This window comes from Haliotis rubra, unplaced genomic scaffold, assembly GCF_003918875.1.
Source record: "Haliotis rubra isolate DU_JTF1 unplaced genomic scaffold, ASM391887v1 Scf852, whole genome shotgun sequence".
Classification (NCBI taxonomy): Eukaryota; Metazoa; Mollusca; class Gastropoda; order Lepetellida; family Haliotidae; genus Haliotis; species Haliotis rubra.
In genome coordinates this window covers 383,617-396,788 of record NW_025767582.1, presented here as the reverse complement: position 1 = coordinate 396,788, position 13,172 = coordinate 383,617, and the positions used below count along the sequence as shown (strand labels likewise).

At 40.0% G+C, this 13,172-nt stretch overlaps 1 protein-coding gene across 1 annotated transcript in view; it reads right to left on the bottom strand.

Annotated features, from left to right (window-relative positions):
* LOC124262754 overlaps nucleotides 1-8,657 on the bottom strand; it is a 45,533-nt gene extending 36,876 nt beyond the window's left edge. The window contains exon 1 of the mRNA XM_046697302.1: nucleotides 8,456-8,657. Within this exon, the coding sequence (XP_046553258.1) occupies nucleotides 8,456-8,592 (137 nt within the window). The 5' untranslated portion in view covers nucleotides 8,593-8,657. The remainder of the gene's footprint in view (nucleotides 1-8,455) is intronic.
* Between the last annotated feature and the right edge of the window lie 4,515 nt (nucleotides 8,658-13,172).

Here is a 13,172-nt window from a genome sequence, read left to right as displayed (position 1 = left end):
TCCAAGTTGTAGATTACCTCATCAGTTTTATTTAATGCTTAAGTCTTTGGATGAATCTGGACGGACAACATGGGCATCTCATATCAAGAATATTTTATTTAGATTTGGGTTTGGCTTTGTTTGGATTTCACAGGATATTGGAGATATTGATGGTTTCATTTCTGTTTTTAAACAAAGATTGTCTGATAATCTTTCACAAGATTGGTACTCATCCCTACATAGTACAACCAAGTGTTCTAATTATATACTTTTCAAGTCCCTCCTGAATGTTGAAACTTATCTCAGTTTATGTATTGCCCCATATTTAAGAAATTGTTTAACAAAATTTAGATGCGGTAAATTTAAACTTAGTTCTGAGACCGGTAGATATAACAATGTCCCTTATTATTCAAGATTCTGTCCTTTTTGCTGCAAAAATAATCTTAATTTAATTGAAGATGAAATACATGTTTTACTTTATTGTAAAGCCTACTTAGATATTAGGAATAAGTTTCTGGGTAAATATTTGAAGCATCCTATTTAACAAAACAGTTTTATAAACATAATGACTTCAACAAACATAAATGTTATAAATAATTTATGCCTATTTTTATATAATGTTGGGAAAATAGGAGATTCTGATGTTTTTATGTAAAACCAGGGATAATCTACAACGTTATATAGTCTCCCTGGTAAAACGCATGTAACTTCTTCTCATATTTATGAATGTATTTTGGGTCAGTGGACTATTACTGAATAAAATGTCTGTCTGTCTGTCTGTCTCTCTAAACAATAATGACATGAAATAAAATTCATGACTGTACAAGCAATTTGTCTAATGAAAAATATATAAGTGGAAACGTAAGCAGCATTATTTAAAAAATAATGACTTGTTTGTCATGTTAGCGTGAAACACACTGGTACACAGGGCTATGAAAGCAGGAAATAAATTAAAAATTGTTGGGACGTGAGTTCAAAGAATCACGAAGCCACGTCTATCTAGCGGAACGATGAGCAACGAAAATTTAATAGATCTAGAATAATTGAAGTGAGGTGAAATTGGCTTTAACGTCGTACTTAAGAATATTTCGCTCATATGACGACAAGCATGCGTGTGTATGTGTATGTGCGGCTGCTTGTACTATAGTTCGTTTGGCTCAAAATCGGACCGATGAATTTCAATCTAACCCGAAAACTAATAAACATATAATACTCAATGAAACACTGATTATAATCAAAACATCAGACCAACTCTGTGATTTGTTTGCAGAATTTATGTCCTAAAAATGAAAAAGTTGTTAATAAACTATCATTAAAATTTTGACAAAGTTCACTATTTGTTACGAGGGAAGACTGCAGAGGAAGGAACAGCCAGGTATACGCGGAGCATGTGCACAAGTGCCGATAAAGTTATGGAATCATTCATCTGTGCTGTGCTGTCTCCATCGACTGACTGACTGACTGAGTTTAGTTTTACGCCGCTTTTAGCAATATTCCAGCAATATCACGGCGGGGGACACCAGAAATGGGCTTAACATATTGTGCCCATGTGGGGAATCGAACCCGGGTCTTCGGCGTGACGAGCCAACGCTTTAACCACTAGGCTACCCCACCGCCCCCTGTCTCCATCGTTCCTTTCTCGCTCATCAGTATAGTTGCTAATGAAGGTGGTGTATCTTGATCTTCCAGTTACAGAGGAAGAAATAGGTCGCTGCATGTCACGTGTGCAGCATAAACTATTTTATTCAGCAAAATTTCTCGTTGCTTCAATTAATTTGAATTTTCAGGTGTTTGAAAGAAACTTGAAGTAACGAGAAAATACTTGAGATTTCAAATTTTTTTTAGAGACACTTGAAGTAACGAGAATATACTCGAAGCAACGAGAAATTACTTGGTAACATATGTTACATTTGGGATTACACTTTCTCCGTAAAGTACATTCTAGTACTGTTGTTGAGTTGATTCCCATCCGGAGAAATTACTCCCCGAAGCAACAAGAAAATACTCGAAATTAAAGAAACTTGTCATACTCGAAGCAACGAGACATTAATCAGGGTAAAAATGAAACACTTGAGACAAAAAAAAATTGAAATAAAGGGAAAATAATTGAAATAACGTGAAAATGATTGAAATAGTAGGAAAATACTCCCAATGACAGACACAATATTCGAAGCAACGAGAAAATACTTGAAATTTCAAGTTCTTGAAAGAAACCCGAAGTGACGAGAAAATACTTGAAAGAAACTCGAAGTAATGAAAAAATGCTCGAAGCAACGAAATTATAGGAAATAACCAGAAAATAATTGAAATAACGAAAAAATACTCCAAGCGTCAACAAAATAATCGAAGCAACGAGAAATTTCGCTGATACATTTTTTTGTGTGCAACAAAAGAGGCAGCAGCAGGCTTCCGTAGTTAATCTTCACAGGTTTGTTTTACGAAACTGAACTTTAAACGGAATCACTTCAAAAACTTCAATTTATTTTAAGACTTTCAAACCGCGACTTACAGGTGAGGTTGGTCGGTGAGCCAGGTATAGAGAAACTGTCTCTTATCTATTACGCCGATCTAAGTAATGATATTGGTGGGGTAACCTAGCTGTTAAACCCGAAGACTCGGGTTCCATTACCCACATGTGTATGTGTGAAGCCCATTTCTGGGATCCCCGCCGTGATAATGATGGAATATTGCTAAAAGCGGCGTAAAACCCAACTCACTCACTCACTCACTGATATTGGAGACGCGTCTCACTACTTTTTTGTTTGCGATTATTTTGTTGATATAAAAAAGAGATTACAGTCATTGTGCTGTCTAACGAGCTACATGTTCAATATGATACAATATATTTAAATGTAAAAATATCGCTATATTAAAGAAAAGTTCTGGAGTTTTTAGGTCAAATAATCAGTACGTTTGAGTAATCTGAGTCATAAACCGGTATAATGGGATGTAATAACAACTTCATTATGCGAGCGATGGGGTAGCCTAGTGGTGAAAGCGGTCGCCCATCAAGCTGAAGACGCGGTTCGATTCCACATATGGGTACAATGTGTGAAGCCCATTTCTGGTGTCCCCCGCCGTGATGTTGCTGGAATATTGCTAAAAGCGGCGTAAAACACAACTCACTCACTCACTTTATTATGCTGTGATATGTAGCCTCAACTGTATAAAGTTATGTTTTGTTCTGGTGCCCCAAGACAAATTACGTCAAACAGGGTCAGCAACATTGTATCAAATTGGAAGTAAATGAAAATCAAGGTCACTGAATTGTACATGACGTTTGATTACTAAGTCGAGAGTTGAACGATAAGATAATAGAACGATTGTTAAACAAAAGCAAGCGTTTTCTGCATTCCTTACATACATTTAAGATACGAAAAAATATTACTGCTACTGCAATATAATGATATTGATGATACTACTGTTACGACTGCTGTTGCTGTAAATACTACTACGACTACTGCTGCTACTACTACTACTACTACTAACTGTTACTACTACTTCTACTGCGGCTACTACTACTACTACATCTGCTACAATTCTTACTACTACAACTACTACATCTGCTACAATTCCTACTACTACTACTACTACTACTACATCTGCTACAATTCCTACTACTACTACTACATCTGCTACAATTACTACTACTATTACTACTACCACAACTACTATTACTACTACTACTACTACTACCACTACTCGACCGCCTCCGTGGTGTAGTGGTTAGAGCGTCCGCCCGGAAAGCGGAAGGTCGCGGGTTCGATCCCCAACCGCGTCATACCAAAAGACGTTAAAATATGGTACTTGTTGGTCCCTGCCTGGCGCTCGGCATTGATGGGTACAACAAGGACTGGTCGGCTCGGAGTCAGTACGATGTGTCTGAGTGGGGTATTCATGCTTCACTGCGGCATGGTATCTCAGTGGGCTAGCACTATAAAACCAGCTTAAGTCTGGGCTAGTACAAGCAGCCGCACATACACATACACACGCATGAACGTCGTCATATGAGCGAAATATTCTCAAGCACGACGTTAAACCCAATTTCAGTTCCGCTACCACTACCACCACCACCACTATTACCACCATTACTAAATCTTTTACAATGACCACCTCTCCTTTACTCTACAGCCACCCCTGCTAGTCGTAAGAGGCAACTAATATATAAAGGTATCGGGCGGCCAGGCTCACTTACTCGATCGATGCATGTGTCCCAGATGTTCATGATGTCGCCCCTGGATTCAGTCATCCAGGTCCGATCATTCAGTGACCACAGTCACATGCTGCGTGGACCACGACTGGGACCACCACAACTACTGCTACTACTACTGCTGCTACTACTACTACGACTACTGCTACTACTACCACTGCTATTAAGACTGCTACTACCACAACTACTACTACAACTGCTACTACTACCACTGCTACTAAGACTACGACTACTACTGCTACTACCACTGCTACCACTACAACTACTACTACTACTACTACCACTGCTACTACCACAACTACTACTACTACTACTACTACGACTACGACTGCTACTACCACTGCTACTACTACGACTACTCCCACTACTAAGACTACTGCTACTACTACTACAACTGCTAAGATTACTACTACGACGGCTACTGCTACCATTGCTACTACTACGACGACTACTGCTACTACTACTACTACTACGACTACGACTACTGCTGCTACCACTAGTGCTACCACTACTACTACCACTACCACTACTACTACCACTACAACTATTACCACTACAACTACTACCACCATTACTACGACTACTGCTACAAATGATAACAAATAAGTGTAAGGAAACGTTACTGATCCCAAATACCTCTGCCCTATAACATGTTTGAATACGCACAAATAACTTCACATAGTGTTTGAAAAACCTCGTGTCATCGTCCTGCCCCTCCAACGCCATAATATAGAGCAGAGCGGAGCAAGGAAAGGATACTGAGAGTGTAAGGATCAACTTCTTGCACAACAAAGGATTTCGGAAGAGGCTAAAACATACCACCGTAACCTCTCCTTTTCTATTGTCGGTATTATTTGAACGTACTTGTTGCAACACAACGTAATAGAAAGTTTCGTGTAGAGCAGGTTGAGCATACATATGGGCAGGTAACGCCTCCTTTGTATGAGCGTTTTACCCCATATTATAGTCTGCCAGTGTAAACACAAAACGTTGCAACCACCCTTCTTACATATTAGCCCTCACTCTATGAGTGAGTGACAGGGTGAGTGAGTGGGTTTGGTTTTACGCTGCTTTTAGCAATATTCCAGCAATATCACGGCGGGGGACACCAGAAATGGCCATCATATTGTACCCACTCACTCACTCACTCTATGAAGGTACATGGGAGGTGGGGTAGCCTAGTGGTTAAAGCGTTCGCTCGTCACGCTGAAAGCCCGGGTTCGCTTCCCCACATGGGTACCATGGGTACCATTTCTGGTGTCCCCCGCCGTGATATTGCTGGAATATTGTTAAAAGCGGCGTAAAACTATAATCACTCACTCACTCACTTGAAGGTTAATTCAGACTAAATGAACTCACACAAAGTGAAATTCAATACTGAAGTTTTATCTTTAAACATCGACGTTTTCCATCCATTGAAAAAACTATATCTTATATACAGATAATAAGCCTCGTTATACATGCAATCCAAGTTACAACAATTGATGTTACAATAAAATTTAAATTTACATAAAATCTTTTAACCATGCAACAGCTGACTTAATGGCAGCACAGTTTAACATTCTGAGTGAGTTATGTTTTACGCCGCTTTTAGCAATATTTCAGCAATATGACGGAGGGGGACACCGGAAATGGGCTTCACACATTGTACCCATGTGGGGAATCGAACCCGGGTCTTCGGCGTGACGAGCGAACGCTTTAACCACTAGGCGACACCACCACCGTTAACACTATGATACAAAATCGCTAACGGTCATAATAATCAAACATGATAAAATCGAACGACAGGAATAGTTTCTATTAACCTTCTGTTAGTATCCAGGCATGTTTGTTGACAAGAATATTCTCTCACTTTCTGGTGAACAATAGATCTCGTTGGTGTTGTAATTGTGCTGTGATAACAAGTGCAGCGTCTTGACCTCATGGCAACTCAATCTGTTTTGTATTGAAATGGGGGCATTGCTGTGTATAATGGACGCAGATTATTTGTTGCGTGAACCTGGGACAATGCTGTTAGAAGGGTATCCTCCCATTACCCCTACATCCCATTACCCCTACAGCTTATAACAACAAAGTTCACGATCCAATGCACTGCTAATCCCCTTCCTGTTACCTGTTACCTGGACAATGGACTAGCCCAATCACATGAACACAAGACTTAATGTTTTAATTTATGGATTTAATTAAACAAATAAATGAATATAATACACAGATATCATCCTGGTCGTGACATGAATATGAGCAGCAGGTCATGTTAACTTTTTTACTTTAATTTTTGTCTTTTAAACAAGTTTCTATCCCAATTTGAGGAGATGGCCCACAGCGTCAAGGAACTGCATTGGTGTTTTCAGCCCAAGATTGAGCTGCTCCTTGAGGCGACACAAACGATGCTCCATCTCCCTGTACACTCTCTTTCTGATTCTCTGTGCTGCTCCAAAGTCTATCTGGGAAATGTTCGCTCTCTCAGCGTGTTCAAGTTTCCTGATCACCTCCACAAATCGGTAGATGTTGGGGTGTCGATGTTGGAGTCCCCGGTTCAGGTGGTTGTGGAATCCCTCTAGGTTGTTGTTTGTCCTTGGACCTGTTGTTGAGTGATGGTTCCACAGTGGCAGGCGGAATCTTGCGTCGTCATAGACCCAGGTAGTCACCATGTAATCGTTGAAAGTGCCGCTCTTGGTACATCGGGAGCGTCGTCCATGGCGTCAACCCACGTGTCCTGGATACTGTTCTGGGGTAAAAGGGGTATCCAGCCGCTCTTCTTACCCATCTGGATATTTCCAGATCCTCTCTGTAAGCAACAGCAAGTCCCAGATCCTGGACCTTCCTCCAAATGGCCTGACAGTAGTGGAAGAAGCAACCCTTCACTTCAGCAGTCGGAAACTCTCTCTCTATAGCATGAATTGCCGCCAGCTCAAAGTCTGTCTGGACACAGGATGGGGCAAGCGGCCGGTTAAGTCTCTGCTGAACTTCATTCTTGATGAGTCTGAAGAGTCTGGAGTAGGTCTCAGTCTGACGGTCGGGGAGTAAGGTGAAGGTGAGGGGATAGGTTGTGGTTCCACGTCTTGCATGTAGGATGTACACTTGATTCGACAGACCAGGGCAGGCAGTAAAGGTTCCATCCATATAGACATTCTTAGTGTGTAGATAACCCTCAAATAGGACCTGGGTGCTACCTCTCCGTGACATAACAAAGTCAACATTGCGAAGACCAGCCATGTTGATGTCATGTTAGTTTGTTTCCAACATTTATATACTATACTAAGTCATCTCAAATTACTTGTCTCATCTCAGTGTCAATTTCAACATTTACTTCATTTCATCTTAACAAACTTTCTCTAACCAAGGACACCTTAATCCTTTCTAATTTGTATACACAACACTTTACAATACTAAGTCATCTCAAATTACTTGTCTCATCTCAGTGTCAATTTCAACATTTACTTCATTTCATCTTAACAAACTTTCTCTAACCAAGGACACCTTAATCCTTTCTAATTTGTATACACAACACTTTACAATACTAAGTCATCTCAAATTACTTGTCTCATCCCAGTGTCAATTTCAACATTTACTTCATTTCATCTTAACAAACTTTCTCTAACCAAGAACACCTTATTCCTTTGTAGGTTGTATACACAACACTTTAATCGCTCCCATGGGTAAGTTCATTATGCCAGACAGGTAAATGCCGTGTGTTGTTTTAACTAATTGTAGGGGTACTGGGAAGTAGGGGTAATGGGATGTAGGGGTAATGGGATACAACCGTTAGAAGGGACACCCCCTCCCCCTTATCTTTCTTAAGCACTCCCACCCCCGTTAACTTTCTTAAACATCAAATGCTTTTGACCACATCATGTGACATGTGTCAGCCATGTCACGCAGATGATTTTTAAATTAAATTTTAAATAGACACACGCTCAAAGACACACAGACACACACTCCGCTGCCAGTGCTCAGAGAGGCGCCGGAGAGGGAGGGGGAGAGGGGGGGGGGGTTCATCAGGCTGAGTTACACGGATGGAATACAGACAAAACTGTGTCAACTTCCGTGTGGCGTTTAACAACAGGCCTTGCCACAGATTTGCTGTTTTTAGACTAAGTTTCAAAAAGTGTTCATTCAGTCATTGATATTCCTTCATCTGTTCCAAACCTTCATAACACACGTGTGACCTCCCCAACTCACAGAGCCTCCCCGGAGCCTCTATCGTACACAAGCCATAAACATAGGCGAGTCACGAAGCTGTCACTAAAAATGATTCAACTTTACCTGCGAGTCTGAAGCTTGAGGGTACTCAGCGCAGCACCCTGTCTGAACCCTCCCTGCAAAACTGACCACAGAAGTCCGTTGATGATTGCTAATGTTGTCAGTAACAGCATAAAACGTTTACAGCTTGGCCTGTACATCGCTGCGAGGCCTGTATATCACCACGACAGCGACACACTTGAATGCGGTGTGCAGTGCAAGCTGACGGGGACACTCAACACAGCGTAAATCTCACACTTGACGTCACGGCATGCGCTAGGATATTGTAAGCTATTGCGGGAAGTGGGATTGAAATATGCTATTTTCCCCGATATGTTTGTATAGGAACTGTTGGACAATATTGACTATAACAGAGGCTAAATAAAGATTTTTCAGCTTGACAAATATTGAATTTATAAGTTAATGCGTGCATGTATTTTCGAAGGGGTAGAACGGGTGTTCATTTTGAATTCTGAAGCTACATGTGTTTTTTGTTGGAAATGAATCGTCAACAGATTTATATGTGTCCACATCCATGAATTTCTATATAATACACGTGCATCGAGTGTTTGCTTCAATACTACCTCGTAAGGATGGGAAAGTCACATTAACTCGGTGCGCCTTGTGGCAGCAAGAGTTGTATGATCCCCAGGCAGTTGACATTGATAATAAGATGTGCAGTTGAGATTGACATCCAATTACTGAGGGAAAAATATCAGCGCCCTGAGCATGCACTAGTGCGTGGATATGTGCGCATATAAATATCCAATAATAATAAATGATAATATTCGGTTTTAATAATATGTTGTGTCGATGCCCCCGTATGTCGATACACATGTGGGATGATTACTTCAATAAACAGATTTGTTTATGTCGACGTCATTACCCAAACATTACATACACTAAACGCCAAAAGAAATGTTACCCTCCTTCCTTAATGACGGAGGTACCTATCTTCAACTGGCGTTATGATGCGTGGACGCCCACTTCTTGGTCTGTCTACGGTGACCCCAGTCTGTATGTAGCGCTCAATAGGTCTTATAACCGTGATACGGTGGCACGCGGGGGCGTTGGCAACAGCATTGTATGTCGACCCCATCTGCACCATCCCAGTGGCTCTTTCTCTCTCTTCAGCTGTTAATCGTGGCATATTTCTCGTACTTGTGTATCATATCATGCATTCTAGGCTCTCTTTATACCCTATAGAATCATTCTACATGTGAAATAGATGCAAATACTGCTTGCATATTGCTGCGTTTTGGCGATTGATATTACTATGTGTACACAGAAAATGGAAAAATGTTACTTTGCAAGCAAAAACGTTCCCAAATATAATTTTAGATGTTCCTAAACACTTTTTCACAATATCAAAGACACGTTTTACATGTTTTCACTAATGCAAATCAGCAGAATATATTTTAAAAGCCTGAAATCATAGGAATGATTATTTTACAATTTTACACACTCTACAAAGTTGTTTCTTGTTTTAATAGTTGAAAAACGGTGACTTTAAATGGTTTATCTTTGTTTTAATGCAGAATTTTATTTCAACCTTTACTTTGGACATCTAAATGACTGTTATTGGTTTATTTCGGCATGGTCGAAAATAGGACAATTTAATTCTTCTGAAAACGATGCATTTCACCTAAATATGAATGCATTTGAGAACTAGTTTTCGTGATTTGCATAAAGCTGTGTTGTTAAGCTTTCTTGTGAACTAATACCTTCTAACATAGTTTTTCAGTAATTCATAAAGGTAGGAGGGTAACGTTTCTTTTGGCGTCTGTTTATAAATAGTTAATAACAGTTAACGGACAGGTGTGTGTGTCAAAATCTGAGTGTATCGATATAATTATTGCACTTACCTTGGTTAATATCAGCCTTCAAGAAACGAGACCCGTGAAGGTTCGGGTTAGAATATTGATCTTAGGTAACCTATGCTTGTCGTAAGAGGCGACTAAAGGGATCGGGTGGTCAGGCTCGCTGGGTTCCCAACTGCGTAGATCGATGCTCATGCTGTTGATCACTGGATTGTCTGGTCCAGACTCGATTATTTACAGACTGCCACCATATAGCTTTAATATTGCTGAGTGCAGCGTAAAACTAAACTCACTCACTCAAGAAACGACAGCGGACAGTCATGATTTTCCGGTAGCTTCAACCACTCACAAACTGGATAGTCGAATAAGTGAGTGGGTATGGTTTAACGCCTTTTTCAGCAATATTCCAGCAACATCACGGCGGGCTTCACACATTGTACCCATGTGGGAAATCGACCCCGGGTCTTCGGCGTGACGGGGGAACACTTTAACCACCAGGCTACTCCACCGACCGGCAAGTCGACTAACTGTTTGTTTGTTGGCAATGTCATATAAACAACCCAAGTGAGTGAGTGAGTGAGTGAGTGAGTTCAGTTTTACGCCGCTTTTAACAATATTCCAGCTATATCACGACGGGGGACACCAGAAATGGGCTTCAACCATTGTACCCATGTGGGGAATCGAACCCGGGTCTTCGGCGTGACGAGCGAACACTTTAACCACCAGGCTACCCCACCGACCGGCAAGTCGACTAACTGTTTGTTTGTTTGCAATGTCATATAAACAATCTAAGTATGTTCATATGCAGATACGTGTGTAGCAAGCGATTCTGTACGTTGAAGCTTTACACTGACGGCAATGTTCACTTTGTATGGAACTGTAGCACCGATCTGTCCACCCCACTGACGCCTTCGGACCCGTGAAGGTCCGGGTTAGAATGTACCTTCAGTAACCCATGCTTGTCGTAAGAGGCGACTAACGGGATCGGGTGGTCAGGCTCGCTGGCTTGGTTGACACATGTCATCGGTTCCCAATTGAGCAGATCGATGCTCATGTTGTTGATCACTGGATTGTGTGGTCCAGACTCGATTATTTACAGACCGCCGCCATATGGCTGGAATATTGCTGAGTGCGGCGTAAAACTAAACTCACTCACTCACTGACGCCTTCGGTGAGTTCGACGTACAATCATGAATGACTTCTGTCTTCCAAGTTTACGGGGAAACTGGAAGTGAAAGAATGACAATATCTTGCAATAATATATCGTAGATATTTGAATCTTCGTTAACAATATTGTGTGAGTGTGCGTGCGCGCGTTTGTACATATGCCGATGTATGTGTATGTCTGTCTGTCTGTGTGTATAAACTTACAAACCACTTTTTAAATGCATTTGCATCGATGCAGCATCAAAAGTAAATTAAAATGTATGTATGTATGTATGTATGTATGTATGTATGTATGTATGTATGTATGTATGTATGTATGTATGTATGTATGTATGTATGTATGTATGTATGTATGTATGTATGTATGTATGTATGTATGTATGTATGTATGTATGTATGTATGTATGTATGTATGTATGTATGTATGATGTATGTATGTATGTATGTATGTATGTATGTATGTATGTATGTATGTATGTATGTATGTATGTATGTATGTATGTATGTATGTATGTATGTATGTATGTATGTATGTATGTATATGTATGTATGTATGTATGTATGTATGTATGTATGTATGTATGTATGTATGTATGTATGTATATGTGTATGTATGTATGTATGTATGTATGTATGTATGTATGTATGTATGTATGTATGTATGTATGTATGTATGTATGTATGTATGTATGTATGTATGTATGTATGTATGTATGTATGTATGTATGTATGTATGTATGTATGTATGTATGTATGTATGTATGTATGTATGTATGTATGTATGTATGTATATGAACAATTTTACTGCATTTACAATCATTATTGTTTGATTATGTTACACATGAATAACTGTAGAGGCTTGTAAAGGATATGTCGTATCCCAATCGCGTAGATCGATGCTCATGCTGTTGATCCCTGGATTGTCTGGTCCAGACTCGATTATTTACAGACTGCCGCCATATAGATGGAATATTGTGCGGCGTAAAACTTAACTCACTTACTCCTTGCAATTGCGTAACATGTCAACACTCATGATGAAAATAAAGCATTCTACAGTTATCTAAAGCATTCCAAGGATATTGGACACAATCTCAATCTTACCTTATTGATGGTTTAATATTCACTGACAGCAGAGACCATGTAATAGACCCTGTATTATTTGGTCTCTGCTGACAGAATAAAAATGAGTGTCGACCAAGCGAATACTATACTCTACTACAAATGTATAAAAAAGTAGAAGAACCCGAACTTTCAATTTGGATAGGAAGTATAAGCGTTAGCAAACCTTTCAAAGACAGACATGTTATGAACGCACCAACATTTCTCTTTATCACTACCCCTAAACACAACGCAAAGAATGCACGTGCACAACGCAGTAGCCCCATACACGTGCATGGGGTGTTATTCCTGATTTTGAAGAATGTCGATAAATCACAGTTTTGCATCAAACACTTGTAAGTGTTTGTTTCTAGTCGTATTTGTTAGAAAATGAAAATCGTACACATGCAAATTTCACGTCATACACCAATCATCTTTCAAGAGCGACTACTGTACAAACAACTATGGTCATAAGGAAGTGCAAAGGTGATGTACTCTCAAAACATTCATTATTATCATATCAGCATTGGGTGACTCCGATATATCGCCCATTTTTTTCAATCGTAAATTAAAAATGAAGTTCCCCTATTCTTTTAAGAGTATATATAAAATCGGCAGGGTCCCAGTTATCTCAGGCGACACGGTGGTGTGGTTCG